Raw genomic sequence first — 23,373 nt, 5'->3', positions numbered from 1 at the left:
TTTATTCTTTATTTTTCTGTACTGGGGATGGAAGCCAGGGGCATTCGACCTCCGAGCTACACCCCAGCCCTATTTTTTATCCTTTATTTTGAAACAGGGACTCACTGAGTTGCAGAGGGCCTCACTAAGTAGCTGAGGCTGTCCTTGAATTGTGGTCCTCCTGTCTTGGCCTTCCAAATGCTGGTATTGCAAGCTGTGCCACCATGCCTGGCTTGTTCTTTATTTTGAAACAGGGTCTCACTAAGTTGCAGAGGACCTCACAAGTTGCTGAGGCTGACTGTGAACCCAGATCCTCCTGTCTCAGCTTCCCAAGTACTGGTATTATAAGTGTGCCCCACTACCCCAGCTTATGGTAATCCTTTAGACAACTTATATTCCAAGAATATATAATATAAAGCTTCTGATATTTCCATCTAGAGCAGATTCAAGGGTCTGTTTGTTTGTTATGGTCCTAGGGATGGAGTCCAGGGGCATTCTACCTCTGAGCTACACCCCCGGCCTATTCTATTTTTCATTTGAACAGGTCCTCATTAGGTTGCAGAGGGCCTCACTAAATTGTTGAGGCTGGCCTCAAACCTCTGATCCTCCTATCTCAACTTCTCAAGTACTGGGATTACAGATTCAAAGTCTTTTAAGAAGAGTGTAATAAACAGTAAGAAACTGATATAGAAGCCAGAGGTAGTGGCACATGCCTGTTATTCCATCCCCAGTACCATGAACACAAAAAAGAAATGGATATAGAGCCAGGCCTGGTGGCGCATGCCTGTAATCCCAGTATTTGGGAAGCTGAGATAGAAGGATCAAGACAGAGAGGTCACAGGTTTGAGGACTGACTCAGCAACTTAGCAGACCCTCCACAATTTAGCAAGAACCTATTTCAAAAATAAAAATAAATAAATAAGTATATAAATAAATAAAAAGGCTTGGAGGTATAACTCAGAGGTAGGGTGCCCTGGCTTCAATCTCCAGAATCAGAAAGAAAAAGAAAATGGCGTCGGCGGGTGGTGTCGTTCAGCGATGAGCGAACGCTTGCAGACCACACACGAAGTCCTGAGCTCAACCCAAACGTGAATGCTAAGCGCACACGCGCACACTCAGCTCCTTGAACTCCTAGAGTAAGACAGAACGCGACCAGAAGTGGGCAATTGGGAGGAAAGCGCAGTCGGGGGAGAGATCCGGGGTCAACAGACCAAACGCAGAGTTAGAAGTGAACCTTTCAGCCTGGCGTGGTGGCCACGCTTGTAATCCCCGCGCTCGGGAGGCGGAGACAGGAAGATGGCGGTGGTTTGAAGCCAGCCTCACTGGCCTAAGAGGCCCTGTTTCCAAATAAAATATAAAATAGGTCTGGAGTGTAGCCCGGAGGTAGAAGGGCTTCCAGGAACCCCAGTACCACCCAAAAAAAAAAAAAGAAGTGAACCTTTTTGAAAATGAACCTTTCTGAAAATGTCTCTTTTCTTTTCTACAGTTATTATGTAAGAAGGGGCTTGGTAGAGAATGTAGATGTATGTGTGCACAGAGCAAACATTTTCTATCATCTTGTTGAAGCATTTCATTCCTGTGGTTTATAAATGAGTGAATCAATACTTCCCTGATCGCTTAAAGAACTAGATGGACAAAATGCTCAAGCCTGGGTAGTGCGTTGTAATGTCTTGGCTTGGGTATTTCAGGTTATGCCCTTCCTAAAGAACATACTGATAGGTCGGGTCCCTCCCTTCCCCCAAGAGACCCCGCAGTGGGGACAGGAGGCAAAACCCCAGAAGCCAGAAGCGGAGATGTCGCGAGATGTTGCAAGGCCAACTCCAGAGGTCGCAAGACTATGGATGTCCCAAGAGGACCGGCATTCTAGCCCCACCCCAAGACCCCAAGACTCAGCTACATACTACCCTCACCTCCTCTCTGTGGCGTGACTCTGCTGACTGACCGCGACTCAGCTGACCTCACGGCTCTGCTGCTCGGTCACTGGTCCCTTCCCCCACGGTTGGCAGGCCTCGCTCGAAGGTGCCAGTCTGGTTATAGAGGCTTTTGATAACGGGGCTAGTGTTTACCTTCTTCGCGACCCCCAACTCCATTTCAACATTACACATACCAGAAGATACCCAAAGAGTCAAGTGTTTCAAACATCTGCTTATGGGGAAATAAGAAGCTGGAGCTACCCTTTCTTCTCCCTATCTCTGCCCAAGATTCCAGAGGTCCACGTCCCAAGTCCAGCACAGTCAGAACTCCCAGGAGAGGTCAAAGAGCACAGCCATCTACTAAGGCAGGGAGCCTCAAAACAGCAAGCACTTCTTCCCCTCTCCAGACTCAGCCCCATCTCTCTCAGAAGGAGGGAGGAAGAGTTCTTGATGACGGACAGTGCCATCTCCATGGGGACCAGCACCCTCATCCACGTGGCACCGCCCCTTCGCTCCCAGGCAGCTTGGCCGTGGGACTTGAGGCACTGAGGCCTGGCTTTATTTTGATTTTTGTGGTCCTGAGGATCAAACCCAGGGGTGTTCTACCTCTGAGCTACACCCTCAGCCCTATCCTATGTTTTTTATTATTTATTTATTTATTTATTTATTTTTGATGGTACTGAGGTTCCTGGAAGCCCTTCTACTTCCAGGCTACACTCCCAGACCTATGTTATATTTTTATTTGGAAACAGGGTCTCTTAAGCCAGAGCGGCTGGCTTCAAACCTGCGCGATCCTCCTGTCTCCGCCTCCCAAGCGTGGGGATTACAAGCGTGCGCCACCTCGCCCGGCCCCTATGTTTTTTTTATTTTGAAGCAGGATTTCGCTAAGTTGCTGAGGCAGGTCTTGAACCTGTAATCTTCCTGCCTCAGTCTCCCAAGTACGGGATTACAGGTGTGTGCCACCAGGCTCGGTTTAGTTGATGTTTTTATGAGTTGTGAGACAAAGGGATGCTCTCCTTTGCCTGGCTGAATGCATGGAACAGATAAGTGACAGGGAGCTCTGAGCTCTGCAATGAGGATGCAGACAACAGTCACACCATTAACGCCGGGCGCGGCGGCGCACGCTTGAAATCCCAGCATCTGGGAGGCTGAGTCAGGAGGATCGTAGTTCACTGACAGCCTCAGCTACTTACTGAGGCCCTTGGCAACTCAGTGAGACTCTGTTTCCAAATGAAGAATAAAGAAATAGGGCTAGATGGGGGGTAGCTCGGAGGTCAAATACCCCTGGGTTCCATCCCCAGACCCACACAAAAATATCACACCATTAATTCCCCGAGCACGCATTTATCAGAAACAGTGCAAACTGGCTAGCAACGAGGTACTGAAAATGCAGGAAAAGAATGTTTCTTAAATTTAAAAATCATCCCCTACTACATTATTAATTTTTAAAATTTAAAAACATGATCTTTAGTCTTTCTAGTCTAGGTACCAGGCACTTGCTGGTCACATTATATACTTTTCTAACTCATTCGACCTTCCAACAATCTAGTAGTAATAATAATTACATTTTTTTGTGTATGGCACTGGGGGTGGAACCCAGAGACTTTCTACCTTCGGGTTACACTCTCAGACCTATTATTTATATTTTATTTGGAAACAGGGTCTCACTAAGTTGCTGAGAGCCTCACTCAGTAGCTGAGGCTGGCCTTGAACCTGTGCGATCCTCCTGTCTCAGCCTCCCAAGCGCGGGGATTACTAGCGTGCGCCACCACGCCCGGCTTACATTATCTTTTAAATGATATAATTCATATGGAACTTTCACATATATTATTTCATCTAGTCCCCAAACAGGACTGTAAGGATGTGTACCAGCCTTCTCCCAGTGAGCTGGAAGCTCTGCTCTCCTCTGAACACTAAGCTTGCCAAGGGATGGGGTGTAACCTGCAAAAGAATGCCTCTTCTTCCCGAAACGCTGGGGTGAAAGGTGCATTTTATTCTTTACCCAGGAGAGCAGGTAAATTAGCAGTCACCTGTACTAGTGGGGATTTGCTGAAACCACACATTTACATCACTCAGCTCACAGATTTGCCTGCTATGGGGAACAACAGAAAGAGACTCACAAAATAATGAGACTCACAAAATAAGTAAGAAATTGATGGCCTGTCCAAGTGAGAGGATTAGCAAGAACACGCACCTGGAGAACCTGGCGGCCCGCCCAAAGCCAGGTAGCAACCACAGGCAGCAAATGCGCACCAGAGGCCCAGAGGGTGGCTGGATTCCACAGGTGGGAACTGAGATCCGGAGCCCTTCTGCCACAAGGTGGCAGACGTCAGCACAAATGAAATCGCAGTTGGGTTTGTTTTTTTGTTTTTTGTTTTTTCCCAACCAAAGATTTACTGAGAAAAACCCCAGATCAAAACTACTTTTGCCAGGTGTGGCGGCGTGGGCTTGTAATCCCAGTACTTGGGAGGCTGAGACAGGAGGATCGCAGGTTCACAGCAAGCCTCAGCCACTTAGTAAGGCCCTCTGCAATGTAGTGAAACCCTGTTTCAAAACAGAGAATAAAAAATCAGGCTGGGGTATGGCTCAGAGTTGTGTGTGGTGTTGGGTTCAATCCCCAGCACCACACACACACACACAAAAAAAAAAAAAACCTGATTTTTTTTATCTCAAATGATTATAGTTTCCAATATAGTCATCCCCGGGTTACCATGGGGGATTGGTTCCAACACCCCTTCCCACAAAGACCAAAATCCACAGGTGCTCAAGTCCCTTATATAACAGGGCATAGTATTTGCATATTACCTACCCACACCCTCCTGTATACTTAAGTCACCTCTAGGTTATTTATAATCCCTAATACAATGTAAATGTATTAATTTACATTAATGTAAATTAATGTATGCTATGTAAATAATTGCTAAACTGCCTTGGTTGGGGAATACTGACAAAAAAAGTCTGTGTGTGCTCAGCAGAGACACCATTTATTTTTTTCAAGTCTCTTGGATCCAATTGGTTCAATCCCCAGATGCACAGCCCGCAGCCATGGGGGCTACTGCACACTCGACACTCATTCCTGTGGTGTGAACGTCCTACCCGCAACCTGCAGTCTTAACACCTTCTAAACGCCAGTCCTCTCTACCTCTTTTACACCCAAAGACACTTGTACATCATTCAGATGGTGTCTGACCCTGAGGTCGGTGTGTAAATAGGAAGTCAAAACACAGATCAAAAGGAAACAACTGAAACAACCGTGAAGGGAAAGGACCGTGGCTCCGAGGAGGAGCCACCCTGAGGCGCACGCTCCCCGGGCTGAGCCCACAAACTCACCCCAGTGGCCGGCAGCAAGTAGAGCGGCGTTAAGGCGGGAACTTGTCGCACGTCACAACTAAGGCCCAGGGCCGCGAGGATGTCCTGGAGGACCTCGTACCTTCTCGCGTTGCTTGACTTGAGCAAGTCAAAATCTTCTTGAGTCTGCACGATGGAAGAGCTGGGAGGTAATTCCAAGTGCACCTGCGGGAAGAGAGACCACTTGGTAAGAGGGGCACCTACGGGCACTGAGAAACGGTTTCTTTACCAGGTTTTCTGGCAACATGAACAGAAATTCTTCCTAGTAACAGGAGATCAGCTCTGAAGCTGAATATCTGGAAAGTAACGGCAAGGAGTAAAAAGAATGCAAAGAGCCTGGGAGTGCTGGTGCACGGCTGGAATGCCAGTGCCCGGGAGGCTGAGACAGGAGGATCAGAGCCTCAGCGACTGAGACCTCAGCAACTCAGTGAGACCTCAGCGACTCAGTGAGACCTCAGCAACTCAGTGAGACCTCAGCAACTTAGTGAGATCCTGTTTCAAATTAAAAAAAGAAAAGGAGCGCCGGGCGTGGTGGCGCACGCTTGTAATCCCCGTGCTTGGGAGATGGAGGCAGGAGGATCGCGCAAGTTCAAAGCCAGCCTTGCTGGTTTAAGAGACCCTGTTTCCAAATTTTAAAAATATATTAAAAAAAAAATAGGTGTCTGGGAGTGTAGCCCTAAGCAGAAGGGTTTCCAGGAACCCTAGTACCAACAAAACAAAACAAAAAAAAAAAAAAAAGGAAGTCAGGTGTGGTGGTGCACACCTGTAATCCTAGTACTTGGGAGGCTAAGACAGGAGAACCAAGTAGTGAAACTCTCATCAACCTAAAAGACCTGTTTCAAAATAAAAATAAAATGGGCTGGGGGTGTATCTCAGAGTTAGAATGTTCCTGAATTCAATCCCCAGTGCCACAAAACAAAGAAAAGAAAAAGGGCTGGGGTGCGGCTCAGAGGTAAAACACCCCTAGGTTCAATCCCTAGTACTAAAAAAAAAAAAGAAAAGAAAAGAAAAGAAGAGAAAAGAGAAAGGAAGAACTCAAAAGGGCCTCTTAAAATCATGGCTGCCAGACACTGGCCACGGATAATCATCAAACTCTTCCCAGGTTATGGTTTTTGCCAGTAATCAGTCATGTGAATTAACAAGTTACTTATCTTTGATATAGGCCTGAAACATTTGGAAATATACCTATACTGAGGACCCAAGTCAAGTTGCCACTGCGCTCCAAGAACATACCAGGTCATGCCAGAAACTTCCATTCTACCTACCCATTAGAACTGATAAGAGCTGGGCGTGGTGGCGCACGCTCGTAATCCCCGTGCTTGGAGGCTGAGACAGGAGGATCGCGCAGGTTCGGAGCCAGCCTCAGCTACTTAGTGAGGCTCTCAGCAACTTAGTGAGACCCTGTTTCCAAATAAAATATAAAAAAAAAAATAGGTCTGGAAGTATAGCTCGGAGGTAGACGGCCCCTGGTTTCCACCCCCAGTACCACCAAAAAAAAAAAAAAGAATTGATAAGAAAATACTGAATTCATCCTTTTAGGAGAGTTTGGAGGAATTCAGATAGACATCCTGGGTGGGGCTCCCAAGACATCAAAGAAGCTTTCCCAAAACCACTCACCATCCCCTAACTCAATTTTTTTTTTTTTTTTTTTTTTGCAATACTGGAGATGGACCCCAGGGGCATTCTACCTCCAAGCTACACCCCCAGCCCTATTTTTTTTTCTTTATTTTGAAACAGGTCTGAGTTGCAAAGGGCCTCACTAAGTAGCTGAGGCTCACTGCGAACCCGGATCCTCCCGTCTCAGCCTCCTGAATGCTAGGATTACAAGCGTGCGCCACCGCGCCCAGTCCCTAACTCAATCCTAAGATTTGCAACTTCGCATACTTAGTCCAGGCATTTTTGTCCAGTTGAAAGAAAATATCTGCGTGGTGTGGTGACCCACACCTGTAATCCCAGTCCTTGGGAGGCTAAGATGGGAGGATCGCAGGTTCAAGGACAATCTCAGCATCTTATCAAGACCCTTAGCAACTTGGCAGAACTCTCTTTCAAAATAAATAAATTCAAAAGGCTGCGGGTGTGGTTTGGAGCAGAATGCTTTTGTGTTCAATCCCCATCACCACAAAATGCTAGTTGGTGTTAATATATAGAACTTCCAGCTGGGCGTGGTGGTGCACGCTTGTAATCCCAGCATTTGGGAGGCTGAGACAGGAGGATCACGGTTTGCGGACAGCCTCAGCTACTTAGGCCCTTTGCAATTCAGTGAGACCTGGTTTCAAAATAAAGAATTTAAAAAAAAAAAATAGGGCTGGGGATGTAGCTTGAAGGTAGAATGACCCTGGGTCCCATCCCCAGTACCACAAAACAAAACAAACAAAAAACATACAGAACTTCCAAGAAGCAAAACACAGCAAGGTACTGAGCGCACCTTCACGTGAGAAAGATACAAAGGGGAAACTGTCCACCAAGCTCCGTGCAGCCCTGAGCTCCAGGAACAAGTCATTTGAGACTTGCTTTTGCTTTTGCTTACTGTCTTTTGGTTTCAAGATTTAGGTGATGTGCCGGGGGTGTGGCTCAGTGGTAAAGCACTTGCCTAGCAGGCACAAGGCTAGGACTCAATCCCTAACACCAACAAAAAAAGAAACTCAATCCCCAGCACCAACAAAAAAAGAAAGAAAGAAAGATTTAGGTGCTTTTAGTAACAACGGAAAAAGAGGCCCTCTCAATTAACAAGGGACAGAGCGTGCACACGAGGTCTGTATCATGGATGGCATTCCTGGTCCTACATGGTATCAGGCAAAAGTCTCATCCTCGTCCTATGATGCTGTTGCCATAGAGACCAGCCTATCTCTATAACGTGGTTCCTTCTAATCATAAGGCTTTTCAACAGGACTGAAAGCCAGAACTACAAAGGTTTCCAGCCTTGAATGGACAGCTGCTGGCAGGTAGCAGGTAGAGACTAGGGGCGCTGCTAAGCACCCTAAAATGCTCAAGCACCGGCCCTCGCCTGAAGAACTGTTAGTCCCAGAATGGTGATGGGACCGTGGTTGAGAAACTCTTCTATGAAGCAGAACCACTTCCACCAGGAGCTAAGCTATGTAAATAAGCAAACAAAATCTTGAAACTCCATTTCAAAGCTCTATTCATACATTTTCGTGCCAAACCCCTGATCCATTCGATAATCAACTATCAGCACTCAACAGCCTTGAACTTTCCCTGCAAACTTGATCAATACAGCAAGCACACCGATACTTCCTCTTTTTCTTTATTATTATGAACACAGAGGCATTAAAAATGGGCAGCTCGCTAGCTGGGAATTCACCGCCCTGGGTGCAGCTGTCTCGTGCCCTTGAAGTACTGCGCCTCCTCTTACTGGGTTACATCACTACTAGATTTATTACAGAGATGAAGGCTATGAAATTGAACAGAGAAAAAGGAAACTAACCAGCCTGTAATAATATTTACTGGCCGATCTCAGCAAGGTATCACAGTGACAAAGGCCCGAAGAGAAAACAGGGACCGTATCGCCCAGAAGACTGGAAGTCATTTAAAATCAAAAATGACATTCTAATCCTCTGAATCTGATTTGTGAAACTGCATCAGATTGCCTTTTTTTTTCCTTCCCCGAGGGCAACACACTGCAGTATCAAATTTTACAACGGCAGTGGGGTCAATTTGAATGGTACCACAAGCAGATCTGCTGTTACTCGGAGCAGTGGATTGCAAGGGTGCCGAATTGATTTTCCAGTACAAGTCTGTGCGCAGAGGTGGTAAAATTCGCTCTTCAAAACTGAAATATGGCTCTAGGAAGTTGGGTTTTTAAGTGGATTTTCTGAGAATGCGCGGTCACTACAGTGATCATATTTGCAGAGAAAAAGATAAGCGGAACCTTTATCAGGGCCCCTCCATGTGGCCCGCAGACCTTCAGGAAGCCTGTGTGGGCCCGCTCACGTTCATCGGTCTCGAGGTCCAGATTCCCTAACTTTAAGCATCCCTGAGAGTTATCTGAAGAAAAAAATATGTGGACTTCAGAACAACAAAGAGACCTTTACCCACTAGAAGAACATTTTGTCAGAAAATACAAGGGATCTTAGCTTCTGAAAGGGCAGGAGTCGAGGCTTAGAAAATGAAGTGAACGCTACTCTGACTCAAAACAAAGATCCCTGTGATAAAATGAAATCCTTGGAAGCTTTCTGGACAAAATACCTACATCAAGAGCCGGGCGTGGTGGCGCACGCTTGTAATCTCAGTGCCTGGGAGGCTGAGACAGGATCACACAGGTTCGAAGCCAGCCTCAGCTACTTAGTGAGGCTCTCAGCAACTCAGTGAGACCCTGTTTCCAAATAAAGTATAAAATAAGTCTGGGAGTATAGCCCGGAGGTAGAAAGCCCCTGGGTTCCACCCCCAGCACCACAAAAAAAAGAGAGAGAGAGAAAAAAAAAGAAAAAATACCTACATCTCCTTAGCTTCTCATTAGATCCTGGAACCCTAGAAAAGGAGGGAATGTTCATCTGCCGCTAGAATAACTTCTGTCCAAAGGTGTTAAAAGATTTGCAGTAAGAGCTGGATGTGGTGGCACACGCTTGTCATCCCAGCATTCGGGAGGCTGAGACAGGAGGATCTGGGTTCGCAGCCAGCCTCAGCTACTTTGTGAGGCCCTCTGCAACTTAGCAAGACCCTGTTTCAAGATAAAAAATAAAACAGGGCTGGGGGTGTAGCTTAGAGATAGAATGTCCCTGGGTTCCATCCTTAGTACCACAGACCAAAAAAAAAGATTTATAGTAAAAGATGATTAAGGCTATTGAAATATTGAAATACACCCTCCTGTGACTGTTCACTCAAACTAACAATAAATAAGCCAAAAGGGAAAAAACAGAGGACCCAAGGGATGTCCTAAGCAAGGAAAGGAAATCAGCATTTTCCTCTCATCTTTTCATCTTTCTTTACCGTTGTACATATTTATAAATGTATGTGGGCATGGTGGTACATGCTGTAATCCCAGTACTTGGGAGGCAGAGACAGGAGTATTGTAGGTTCATGGTGAGCCTCAGTTACTTAGTGAGGGTCTCAGCAACCTAACAAGACCCTGTTTCAAAATCGGGCTGGGAAGCCGGGCGCGGTGGCGCACGCTTGTCATCCCCGCGCTTGGGAGGCGGAGACAGGAGGATCGCGCAGGTTGGAAGCCAGCCGCCCCGCTTAAGAGACCCTGTTTCCAAAATAAAAATATAAAAAATAGGTCTGGGAGTGTAGCCCAAAGGTAGAAGGGCTCCCAGGAACCCCAGTACCACAAAATAAACAAAAACAAAAACAAAAAAACACTAAAGACAAAATTTTATTATGATGTGAGACTATAGTGTACAAATAAAAGTATAAAAATAAAATAAAAAATAGAGACTTTTCTGGTATAAGAAAAACAAGGAATAAACTTAATTGTCATAAAAAAAAAAATAGGGCTGGAGATGTAGCTCAGAGGTAGAATGCCCCCGGGGTTCAATGCCCAATACCACAAAAATAAAATTTAATTTAATTTAAAAATAAATTTAAGTAACATCAATATTCTCTTCCTGGGAGCTTTGGGGTCAGGCACGGTGCTACATACCTGTAATCCCAGTACTTGGGAGACTGTGAGAGGAAGGCTGCAGGTTCAAGGCCAGCCTCATAATGTAGCTAGGCCTCAGTAACTTGGTGAGATCCTGTTTCAAAACAAAAAATGAAATAGAACTGGGGGTGTAGTTAGGAGGTAAAATGCCCCTCGGTTCAGTCCCCAGTATTCGCCCCAAAAAAAGAAGAAAGGAAGGAAAGAATAATTAATTAATTAATTAATAGCTTGAGGATGTTTTTAATACTACCTCTGCAACCAAATGCAAAGTTTTAACATTATGGTTGCTCATGTTTATTTGGTGTTTTGTTTTTGTTTTTGTTTTGTTTTTTGGTTTGGGTTTTTTTGTTGTTGTTGTTTTGGGGGGTTTTTTTGTTTTTTTGTGTGATTCTGGGGGACAGAACCCAGGGACATTCTACCACCGAGCTATACCCCCAGCCCTATTTTTTTATTCTTTATTTTGAAACAGGGTCTCACTGAGTTGCAGAGGGCCTCACTAAGTAGCTGAGGCTGGCCGCAAGCCGCGATCCTCCTGTCTGGACCTCCCGAATGCTGGGATGACAAGCGTGCGCCACCAAGGCCGGCTGTCGCTCATGTTTAGAATCACAGACTTCTGAGTCTTTCAACTTCCTTCATTACATAATGCCTCAATTATATAAAGTAGGCTGCACTCTGAGGCAAGGAAATCAACTAATGAGTTTTAGAAATGTTACCAATAAAAATCAAACTGAGAAGGAATTTCCTGACGCATCCTTGCTTGGTCAGCAAGCCTAAATACTGTCCTGACTCATTCCTCCACCCAAGTATTCTGGTTGACCACGGTATTCACACGAAAAACCCCACACCAAATTTAATCTTCCACTCAGCATCAACAAAAACTCCCGGGTAAGAGTCTAAAGCAACCTACGTGTCCGGGGCTGTGCTCAGTGGTGGAGCGGCAGCCAGCATGCACGAGGTCCTGGGTTCTACGCCAGCACGGCAGCCCCAAACTCGTGCCACCTTTCCCCATACAGTCCTGGAGAGCATGGTCCCTCCCAGAGACACCAGATCAGCACCTCCCTGGGTACCTGGCAAAGAACGGCTTCCCCTCCGCAGGTTCCAAAAGGCACGTGCACGATCATCCTGTCCAGGTGCTGGTTCTCCAGGTGGCCCTGGAGCGCGCCGGCCCTGGGCCGCTCCCCGGCACCCTCCTGGTACACGCAGCCGCTGCTCAGAATGCTCAGCTTCACCTCGCTCCCATCAGCCTTGGAGAAGACCAAGCTCTGGACCGTCTCCTGCAGCACATCCTTGCTTGTCACCTGAAAGCCCCCGAACGTGAAGGCCGAAGAGAGGCCCAGCACCTTCCCGCCCTGAGACAGGTAGGCCATGAACTTCCGGTGCAGGTCCTCAGGGACGGGGTCCCTGGTGGCGATGACCAGCAACAGGCAGTTGTCCAGCCACGGGTCCCGGCGCGCGCTCTCCTCCAGCAGGTGGTACAAGATGTAGCTGTCGGTGTCCACGCAGTCGGCCAGGACGGAGCGCACCTGCTGGAGCCGGCCCAGGGCCTCCTGGGAGCCCGGGCCCACGTAGAGGAGGATGTTGGGCGCCTTCCCCATAAGGTTGACCCTCCTCTCTCCTCTTTCAGGACAGATCTCATCAGCAACACCCTCCTCCCCGCTGCTGCTGTAATCGTAGGGAAGCTCCGGAATGTTCTCCGCGGATGCGAACTGGACCGACTGGATGGTGCTGTCCTCAAGTTCCAGGCACTCGTGGCAGCTGGACAGGTGGAGGTGCCGGTGCTCACCGGCGCCGCCGCTCTGCTCGCTCTGGCCCGCAGGCCCGGCCCCCGGGGCGCTGCCTCTCCGCGGCCTGGAGGGAGCCTCGCCAGGGGCCTCCGGGCCATCTTTGCCCGGGTGCTCCATGGCCTCCCGCACGGGTGCGCTCTCCAGGGAGGATGCAGGGTCCGCCTGTCCTACACGGGCTTGCTTGTTTGAGGCCTGATCCTTGAGTTCCTTCAGAGCGGAGTTGTGCAAGTGCACCGCTGGCGAACAGAAAGAGCATCGACCAAGGTCTGAGTATCACACGGCGCAAGGCTGCAACCTCACCTGCCCCTGCCTTCCACCATGCGCACTAAGGCACAGACACGGCTTCCCCGCCCCAGACTGCAGGACCACTCCCACCACTGGGAGGGCACCCTGCACACCCCAAGAGGCACCCTGAACACTCCAAAAGGTACCCTGCAGACCCCAAGGGGTACTTTGCAGACCCCAAGGGGCTTCCTGAAGAACCCAAGGGGCACCCTGAAGACTCCAAGGGGCACCCTGCAGAGCCCAAGGAGCACCCCAAAGACCCCAAGGGGCACCCCGCAGACCACAAGGGGCACCCCGCAGACCCCAAGGGGCACCCTGCAGACCACAAGGGGCACCCTGAAGACTCCAAGGGGCACCCTGCAGACCACAAGGGGCACCCTGCAGACCCCAAGGGGCACCCCGCAGACTCCAAGGGGCACCCTGCAGACCCCAAGGGGCACCCTGCAGACTCCCAGAGGCACCCCAGTGTCTGCTACACACTTCCTATATACATCAGGGAGCCTCGGTCCACCTGGCAGCTGAGAGGGAAGGTGGGCTTCAGAGAGGTGGTCAGGCCTGCTTACTTAGAGATTCAACTGCTTGGCTGCTCTCTCCTATGATAATGCAAATGAGACATAAAAAGGACACATAGATAAACAGGGCGTGGTGGCGCTTGGGAGGCTGAGACAGGAGGATCGCACAGGTTCAAAGCCAGCTTCAGCTACTTAGTGAGGCTCTCAGCAACTTAGTGAGACCCTGTTTCCAAATAAAGTATAAAATAGGTCTGGGAGGATAGCCCAGAGGTAGGAAGCCCTGGGCTTTCTTTTGTGGTACTGCACCCAGTACCACAATTTTTTTTTTTTTTTTTTTTTTTTTTTTTTTTTTTTTGGTGGTACTGGGGTTCCTGGAAGCCCTTCTACCTCTGGGCTACACTCCCAGACCTATTTTATAATTTTGAAACAGGGTCTCTTACGCCAGCACGGCTGGCTTCCAACCTGCAAGATCCTCCTGTCTCCGCCTCCCAAGCGCGGGGATTACAAGCGTGCGCCACCACGCCCAGCCACAAAAAAATTTTTTAAAATGAAAATTAAGGGCCGGGCATGGTGGCGCACGCTTTTAATCCCCGCGCTTGGGAGGTGGAGACAGGAGGATCACGCTGGTTTGAAGCCAGCCTCACTGGCTTAAGAGACCCTGTTTCCATATGAAAAGGTTAAAAAATAGGTCTGGGAGTGTAGCCCGTGGAGGTAGAAGGGCTTCCAGGAACCCCAGTACCACCAAAAAAAAAAAAAAATTAAAATTAAATTAAAATTAAAATTAAAAGACTAAAAAATAGGGCTGGTGGTATAGCTTGGAGGTAGATGCCCCTGGCATCCATCCCCAGTACCACAAAAAAAAAAAGAAAGAAAGAAAACAATCTAACAGTGGAGAGGGACCGGAGGAGCCCACCCAGTGCTGTGTGCACGTATGTCAATGTCACTATGAACTGCATTGTGATGTGAGAAGATAATGCACCAACAGGTGGCGCACACTTGTAATCCCAGTACTCGGGAGGCTGAGACGCGAGGATCACAAGCTCCAAGCCAGCCTCCACAGTTTAACAAGGCTCTTGGCAACCTAGTGAGACCCTGTTTCAACTAAAGAATAAAATCAGGTGCTGGGGGTGTAGCTCAGAGGCCTCAATCCCCACTGCCACACACACAAAAATAAATAAATAAAATAGAAGTAAATCAAGTGACACAAAGCACTGCAATCAGTCAGACCAACAGCAGTGCTGATGAGTCCCGCAGCTGATACGCCACGACACCCGGCCGGGCTGGAAACACGCAAAGTGACGTACAGACGATCTTTTGGGGGACCAGGCCATTGTCCATCTGCAGCCTGTCTTCCATGAACGCCACTCCCAGCTCGCTGAAGTCGTCTAGGCTTGCTTCCGCAATCAGCCGGTAGGGATGGCCGGGCCGGCAAGCTAAGGGCAGACAACAGTCGGACCACTTTACAACCTGAGAAGAGGCGGTGAGGACAGAGGAAGGGGAAGAGAGGGTGAGACCTTCCATCTCTCAACGGCCAGACGCTGTTATTTCTCCTCGCCCCTAAATCCCACCCAGAGGTGACAAGTTGCGGGGCGCCGCATCCAATTCCTATCGAGGTCGCTTCGTGCGAACATCCTCATCTCTGACAACGGTGCCTGCGGAGCGCTGAATACAACGCCCCCCGTGTGCAGCCATGGCGGGGAGGCCATTCCCCCGAAGCTTCCCTCAGATCAGGACATCAGAGATGACGAGTCAGAGATGACGCCCGGTGGCTTAAAACATAACCTGGGGACCAGCTTTCCTCAAAGTGCGGTCCAACACCAGCTGCAAGAGCTGTGCCCAGGAGCACAGCAGAGCTTTGGGTCCCTGCTGCAGTGACTCCAGCGTGCTCAGGAATTGGAACTGTTCCACCTGCGCCCCCAAGCGGCCCCAGCAGCACACAAATGTGAAGAAAACAGGGACTGTCACCCTCCTTGAGGGCCTGGGGGAGAAGAGCAGGCAACGCAGCCCTCAGATCTGCGGAAAGCCTCCAACCTCCCTGAGGTTCCCAGGGCGGAGGGCTCCGGACTCAGGGGCCTGAGCCTGAGTCAAACTCAACTCAGCACCTCCCAGCACTTCGCAGGTCCCTCTTGCAAAACAGGAATAGTGACCATATTAGTACTCGTCATTTATAGGTTGTGCTAATTAAAGAGTATATGCTGGTGCATGCCTAAAATCCCAGTACTCGGGAGACTGAGACAGGAGGATTTCCGGGTTGAGGCAAGCCTGCTCTAACTTAGTGAGACCCTGTTTCAAAAGATCAAACAGGGCTGGGGGTGTAACTCAGGGGTAGAAGGCCCCTGGGTTCGTTCCCTAGTGCCACACAAAAAAGTAAAAAAATAAATAGAGCACACATAATGCCTCCCGTTGAAAGGCCAGGGCACAATAAAGTGCCCAATTAATGAAAGCTGCTTCGATTAGCTATCACCCACCTTGCTTTAAAGGCATAGTGGGAGTCACAGTTTCCAAGATGCTATGAATGAGTCCCTACTCTCCAGAAGTGTCTTTTCAGAGACATACTGCCCCGAACTTCATAACCAGAGGTACGTAATTTCAGAAGGCAGTCGAATACAGAACACACCTGCAAGCCTAGGAGACCCAGATGGGAGGATCATAGATTGAAGGCCAGCCTCAGCAATTTAGTGAGGCCCTCAGCAACTTAGCAAGAAGCTGTTTCAAAATAAAAAATAAAAATTGGTGGAGGGTATGGCCCAATTTTTCATTTTTTATTTTGAAACAGATGTAGAATGCCACTGGGATCAATCCCCAGCTCCACAAAATAATAATTAATATAATATAGTATATGTATAATATTAAAATGTAATGTTTATATATTTAATTATATTTGATAATTATTAACATTATAATAACTTTTTTCTTATTATTATTGTTTTGGAAAGTAGCTATGTTTACCACTATACCACCAACTTCAGAAGCAGATAATTTTGAATTTTTTTTTAAGATTGGTGAGCAAGGATTTTAGAATTCTGATGAAAACTATGAAAAAATACTGGATATGATAGATAAAGGAAATATCACCTTAAGAGGTGGAGAACTGCTTACATAATGAAGATCCAGGTTGGGCATGGTAGCACACACCTATGATCCCAGTACTTGGGAGGCTGAGACAAGAGGATCACAGTTTTGAGGACAGCCTCAGCAATTTAGCAAGATCCTCAGAAACTTAGTGAGACCTTAATTCAAAATAAAAAATAAAATAGGGCTAGGAGTGAAGTTCAGAGGTAGAAGACCCCCGGATTTAATCCCCAGTACCACAAAAATAACATAAAATAAAAAATTGAAGATGTGCCAGGCCAAGGGTAGGATAAATTCTGAGCCTCCAGAGATGAGGAGGATTCCCCCAAGCCAAACCCCATCTGCCCTAAGAATATCCATTACCCAGTAAATTTAGACTTTAATAGTCAAGGTCCACGGGGGGTAGTGGTACACACCTGTAATCCCAGTACCTGGGAGGCTGAGACAGGAAGGGTGCAGGTTTGAGGCCAGCCTCAGCAACTTAGTAAAGCTCTCAGCAAATTAGCAAGACCCTGTTTCAAAATAAAACATCAAATAGGACTGGGGGTGTAGCTCAGAGGTAGAAGGCCCCTGGGGGGCCACAACGCAAAAAGTCAAGGTTCCGTTGGCAGAGAAAGGACATCCAGACCAATGGAACAGGACCGCGAGTATCAAAATAGAACCCACATTTTTTTTGTGTATATGTGTGGTACTGGGAGTAGAACCCAGGGGCCTTCTACTTCCGGGCTATACTCCCAGACCTATTTTATATTTTATTTGGAAACAGGGTCTCACTAAGTTGCTGAGAGCCTCACTAAGTAGCTGAGGCTGGCTTTGAACCTGTGCGATCCTCCTGTCTCAGCCTCCCAAGCGCGGGGATTACAAGCGTGGGCCACCACACCCGGCTGAGAATCCCACATTTTTGAGCAATTGGTTTTAGACAAGGTACTAAAACAACTCAGAAGGGAAAGAAGTCTGTTCAACAACGCTGCTGGTACAACTGAATATCCACAAGTCAAAAAAACACTCACCCCACCCTCAAAGCATGCACAAAAATTAGCTGACACCGGACCAAAGGCCTCTAATGAAGAGCTAAAGCTATAGCAGGCTCAGAAGAAAACGCGGGGAACTGTTGGGGTCTCGGATCAGACAATGGCTTCTTAGCTACAACGCCAAAAGTATAAGCAACAAAAGAAAAAAAGATTAATTCAACTTCAACCGAAATCAATCTGTACTTCAGAGGATGTGATCAAGCACGTAAAAAGACGACACACAGAAACAGGAGGAAAATAAAAAATAATAATAAATAAATAAATTTTAAAAAGTAAAAAATTTAAAAATTTAAAATTAAATAAATAATAATAAAAAATTAATTAATTAATTAATTAAAAATTAAAAACAAAACAGGAGGAGCCGGGCGTGGTGGCGCACGCTTGTAATCCCTGCGCTTGGAGGCTGAGACAGGAGGATCGCGCAGGTTCAAAGCCAGCCTCAGCTGGTTTAAGAGACCCTGTTTCCAAATAAAATATAAAATAGGTCTGGGAATGAAGCCCGGAGGTAGAAGGCCCCTGGGTTCCATTCTCAGTACCACCAAAAAACAAAACAAATAAACAAAAAACAAAAAAACAGGAGGATATTTGTAAATCATATAAGAACACCTACAACTCAACATGAAAAAGACAAATAACATAATTTATAAATGGGCAAAGGGCTTGAACAGATATTTTTCCTAAGAAAATAAATGAATAACTAATAAACACATGAAAAACTTTTCAACATAATTAGCCATTAAGGAAAGGCAAACTAAAACCATGAGATAAGCTTCATACCCGCTAGGATGACTATAAAATATATGTATGAGCCAGGTGTGGTGGAGCAGGATGTGGCTCAGAGGTCAAATGCCCCTGGGTTCCATCCCCAGATCCGCAAAAAAAATATATATATAGCCGGGCGTGGTGGCGCACGCTTGTCATCCCCGCGCTTGGGAGGCGGAGACAGGAGGATCGCGCAGGTTCGAAGCCAGCCGTGCGCGCTGGCTTAGGAGACCCTGTTTCCAAATAAAAATGTAAAAATAGGTCTGGGAGTGTAGCCCGGAGGTAGAAGGGCTTCCAGGAACCCCTGTACCACCAAAAAAAAAAAAATATATATATATATATATATATATATATATATATATATATATATACACATACAAATTTTATATATAGATATATAGATAAGGATAGATAGATAGATAGAAATATAGATAGGCTGTAGCTCAGAGGTAGAATGGCCCTAAGTTCCATCCCCAGTACCGCCAAAAAAAAAAAAAAGAAAAAAGAAGCTGTGCGCCTTGGCGCACGCTTGTAATCCCAGCATTTGGGAGGCTGAGACCTGAGCGGACAGCCTCAGCTATTTAGTGAGGCCCTCCACAACTCAGTGAGACCCTGTTTCAAAATAAAGAATTTAAAAAAAGAAATAGGGCAGGGGGTGTAACTCGGAGGTCGAATGACCCTGGGTTCCATCCCCAGACCTGCAAAAAATAATAATAATAATAATAAATAATAAATAATAAATTAAAAAAAGAATAAAACATAGGGCTGGGTGTGTAGCCTGAAGGTAGAATGTCCCTGGGTTCCATCCCCAGGACCGCAAAAAATAAAAATAAAATAAAAAATTTAAAAAGACTAAACAATAGGGCTGGGGGTGTAGCTCAGAGGTACAATGCCCATCACCAGTACAGAAAAAAGAAAAAGAATTGGAGATCGCAGCTGGGACAGATGTTGCGCTGATTTCCAGCTTGGGGGCGGAGGGGGAGACTGTGGGGCCAGAACCTAGTTGCTCCAACAATCAGCACCCTTCAGGGCAGGCCCTGAAATCCCCAAAGAAACCAACAATCAAATTCTCCCACACCTCTGAGGAAGAGGAAGGGCAAGGAGAGGCTGAGAAGGACACACACATCCCTGCTCAGGTTTCTGCACTCTACGGGCCCTGCCTCCTCTCGTGCACTACCTCTCTCTAGCAACGTGGTCCTGGTCACGAGCCACAGACCCGGCAAACACCTCCCGGTGCTGGAAGTGATCCCCATCAAAGCCAGGCCGCCCGTCACCGGCACTGATCCTCCCTCCCCTGGCTTTGCAGATAAAAGCAAACAGGACACTCCAAATGTGCACTGGGAGATAGACAAGGGGGCAGAGGAAGAAAGGAGAGGCCGAGCGGGGGGCTTGCTCCTAAGATCAAAGCTGAGGAAGGCCTGTTTGGCCCCAAACAAAGGGATTTCCTCTCCCACGAGAAGTGAGGCAGAAACCCGTTCAAGTACCAAAGCTCTGGACTTGACGTTAGGCTTCGCAGGCAGATACACAGTGGGCACCCGCTCCCCCGTGGGAAACGCCTGTCCAGGAAGCAGCCTGGGGGTGAAAGATGCCGGCTCAATGGGCAGCTGTAGCGCTTCCCAATAGCAGATGGCCAACCGGAGCCTTCGACTGCTGAGGAGCAGACCACGCCGCGGGGTGAACCCCAGAGTCCATCCCGCATGCTGCTGCCTTCTCTAACTGCTGTTTCTCCTCTTCCAGATCTTTTATTTATTTTTTTTTTTTCTTCGATACCAGGGATGGAAGCCAGGGGCATTCTATCTCCAAGCTACACCCCCAACCCAATTTTTTATTCTTTATTTTGAAACGGTCTCACTGAGTTGCAAAGGGCCTCGCTAGGTAGCTGAGGCTGTCCATGAACCACGATCCTCCTGTCTCAGCCTCCCGAATGCTGGGATTACAAACCTGTGACACCACGCATAATCGTGTTTTTTTTTAAACTGAGGACTGAACCCAGGGGCATTCTACCTCTCCGCCCTCCCCACATCCAGGACTGCAAGGTCATTATCTACACCCCCTCCCAACAGACCACAGTCAGCTCCAGGTTGGCTCTCTAAGCTGTCTCAACTGTGATCTTCCTAAAGCATGATGTGATCATTGTGCTTTAAAAAAAAAAAAATGATTTTAGCCGGGCATGGTGGCGCACATTTGTAAACTCAGCGTTTGGGAGGCTGAGACAGGAGGATCACGGTTCGCGGACAGCCTCAGCTACTAAATGAGGCCCTGTGCAACTCAGTGAGACCCTGTTTCAAAATAAAAGAAGAAAAAAGAAATAAATAAAAATAAATAAAAAACAAATAAAAAAATAAATAAAAACAAATAAAAAAAGAAAAAGGAAGAGCCTCTGTATCTCAGAGGTAGAATGCCCCCTGGGTTCCATCCCCAGTACCTCAAAGAGAGAGAGAGAGAGAGAAGAGAAGAGAAGAGAAGAGAAGAGGAGAGGAGAGGAGAGGAGAGGAGAGGAGAGGAGAGGGGAGGGAGAAAGAAAGAAAGAAGCTTGGCTAGGATTAAGACAGATATTTCCCTTAAGGCCTGAAGTAAAACCTGGTACTGTTTCTTTTTCTTGTTTTTTTTTTTTGTGGGGGGGGTCCTGGGAATGGAACCCAAGGGCATTTGACCTCCAAACTACACCCCTGCCCTATTTTTTTTTATTCTTTATTTTGAAACAGGGTCTCACTGAGTTGCGGAGGGCCTCACTAAGAAGCTGAGGCTGTCCGCGAGCCGCGATCCTCCGGTCTCAGCCTCGCGAATGCTGGGATGACAAGAGTGTGACACCACCACGCCCAGCTTCTTTTTTTTTTCTTTTAATCGTTATCCACCATTTTAATTTTTTTTTTCTGCTTTTCCTGGTGCATCGGTCTCACATCATCACGTAAGTCGCACTGACAACGACAGCCATGCGCAGGCGAATACTCACGCCTTCTGAAGACGGTCTCCGGAAGGTGTCACCGGGTACCCGAATGCTCTCTGTCACGAAGGCTATGTGTTCTGCTTCAAGGATAAAGGGGGACACAAGAAATAGGGCCCATTTGTTCAGGTCGTCAATGGCCTGCAAAGAGAGAAAGAGGAGGAGGATTCGATGTCCCTTCACACCACAGCTGCCACCTGTCACACCCTCCCGGAGGTTCCAGGTCGGCTTTACCCATGGACCAGTGATGCTCTGCAGACTCCATCCACTGCCCTCGATTAACTAGGACTCTGGGAACAGCCGCGAAGCCCCTTTCGGGTTCATGACAGCCTTCATGGCTCTGGACTTGGGGCGGCAAGCAATGAATGCTGACCAGCACTCAGCTTGGCACCCGGCTTTGCAAATCACATGCGGAGACACGGCCAAGGCTGCGGCGGCTGGGAGGGCATGCCTGGCCAAAGAGACCCGAGGACCTGTGCCTCCGTTACCACAGACACCAAACCTGGCAGCGCCAGGAGCTGCCTTTGTTTCTCAAAATGAAAAACACAGCCCCTGTCCCTGAGATCTGGAAAGCGTGGGATTAACCTGAAACTCACACAAATCTAGGGCTGGGGGGTGGCTCGGTGACTGAGGACCTGCCTGGCACTTGCCGGGCCTGGGTTCGATCCCCAGCACTGAAAAAAAAAAAAAAAGGTCTGACTCAAAGATGAGCCAGAGGAGCATGTCAGGAGAGGCCCTTGCCACATGCAAAGAAACCATTAGACACATTTTAGAGAGAATGTAACTCCAGTCAAGCATGATTTTAACTGAGTCTTTCCAAAAGCAGATTAGAGACAGATTGGTTAGCAGATCAGAGACCTTAGCCCCTATTCATCTGTGGGCTCCACATCTGTGGATTCAAGCAAAGAAAAATATATATATATATTATTTTTTTTTTTAAATGATTTTGTCTGAACTCAACAAGTACAGGCTTTCTGGTCACTAGTTCCTAAATAATACCGTGTAACCACTATATACACAGCACGTACAGCGTTACTGGGTATTATATGTGGTCTAAGAACGATCTCCTGTAGGTGGTACTAGTTCTGTGCTTTCCTAGAGAGAACCTAAGAAAACGCATTCAGTGTGCGAGAGTATGCTGTATTTTTGGTTGTGGGTGTCTATTTATTTACTAGCGGCAAATTTTCATGCCGTACCTAATAGAGGCACAGCACAGCTTTCAACCCTCAAATAAGCTGCCGATTTACTTTATGGGTGTAATGGTTTGACATACGTAGGAAAAAAATCTCCTATTAATGCTAAAGGTACGCCAATTCTCCAGGAGGAGGAGGCAAGGGCAAGAAACCGCTGAGAAGCAGAACGCGGTCGGCGTGAGTGGTCACAGTGTTAACGCCGGGGTGGGGCGCCCGCTGCCATCCGGCACTCGGGAGGCTGAGACGGGAGGACCGCGGTTCGCGGCCAGCCTCAGCTACTCAGCGAGCCCCTTTTCAAGACGAAGAGTAAAAGCAGGCCGGGGGTGTGGCTCGGAGGCAGAACGCCCCTGGGGCCAGGGGGCCCATCCCCAGGGCCGCCGAAGAACGAGGAAGGAAAGGAAGGAGGGTGGTGATGCCCGTGAAACTCCGCACTGGTGCCGCCCTGGCCGACTCGGCGATGGGGAGAAGCCCGCCGTTCCTCCGGCAGCGGGGGGGGCTCGGCCGGCGCCCCCCGCGCGCCCACCTGGCTCTCGCCGACGCAGAAGACGCGGCCGCCGCGGCTCAGGCACACGCGCGCGCCCCCGGGCTGCGCGCCCCCGCGGCAGAAGGTGAAGGAGCAGCGCGAGGCGCGCAGCCGCCGCACCGTGCAGCGCACCAGCGCGGCGGGCCGGCGCCCCCAGCGCGCCCACAGGTACAGGTAGCACAGCGTGATGAGCATGGCGGGCGCCGCCGACGCCGGAAGCCGGCCGCGGGCGCGCGCGGGGCGGGGCGGGGCGGGGCGGGGCGCGCGCGTGCCCGGGGATGCGGGCCGGCCCGGCCGCGCGCGCGGGAGGCCGGAGCTCGTCCCCCGGCACGCCGCCCCGAGGGGAGGAGGCCGGGATGGGAGGCCGGAGAGGCTGCGGCTGGGAGGGAGGGCGGAGGCCCGCCGTAGACAGAGGCTTCCCAGGGGCCCGG

The 23,373-nt window shown here is 48.5% G+C and overlaps 1 protein-coding gene across 2 annotated transcripts in view; it reads right to left on the bottom strand.

Moving 5' to 3' along the window:
• The window catches only part of HLCS (holocarboxylase synthetase), a gene marked incomplete at both ends in the record, with an annotated part of 200,805 nt that extends 177,668 nt beyond the window's left edge, over nt 1-23,137 (bottom strand). Inside the window, 5 exons of one of the 2 annotated variants that reach the window (XM_080696201.1) lie at nt 5,223-5,405; nt 11,904-12,856; nt 14,722-14,884; nt 21,236-21,367; nt 22,922-23,137. In XM_080696201.1, coding sequence (XP_080552327.1) covers nt 5,223-5,405; nt 11,904-12,856; nt 14,722-14,884; nt 21,236-21,367; nt 22,922-23,137 — 1,647 coding nt within the window. The remainder of the gene's footprint in view (nt 1-5,222; nt 5,406-11,903; nt 12,857-14,721; nt 14,885-21,235; nt 21,368-22,921) is intronic. The other variant, XM_080696202.1, reaches the window with a different exon arrangement.
• Nucleotides 23,138-23,373: the final 236 nt, after the last annotated feature.

This window comes from Muscardinus avellanarius, assembly GCF_963383645.1.
Source record: "Muscardinus avellanarius genome assembly, chromosome: 5".
NCBI lineage: Eukaryota > Metazoa > Chordata > Mammalia > Rodentia > Gliridae > Muscardinus > Muscardinus avellanarius.
Note: the sequence above shows the minus strand (reverse complement) of the source record. Positions and strands in the feature narration are given on the sequence as shown.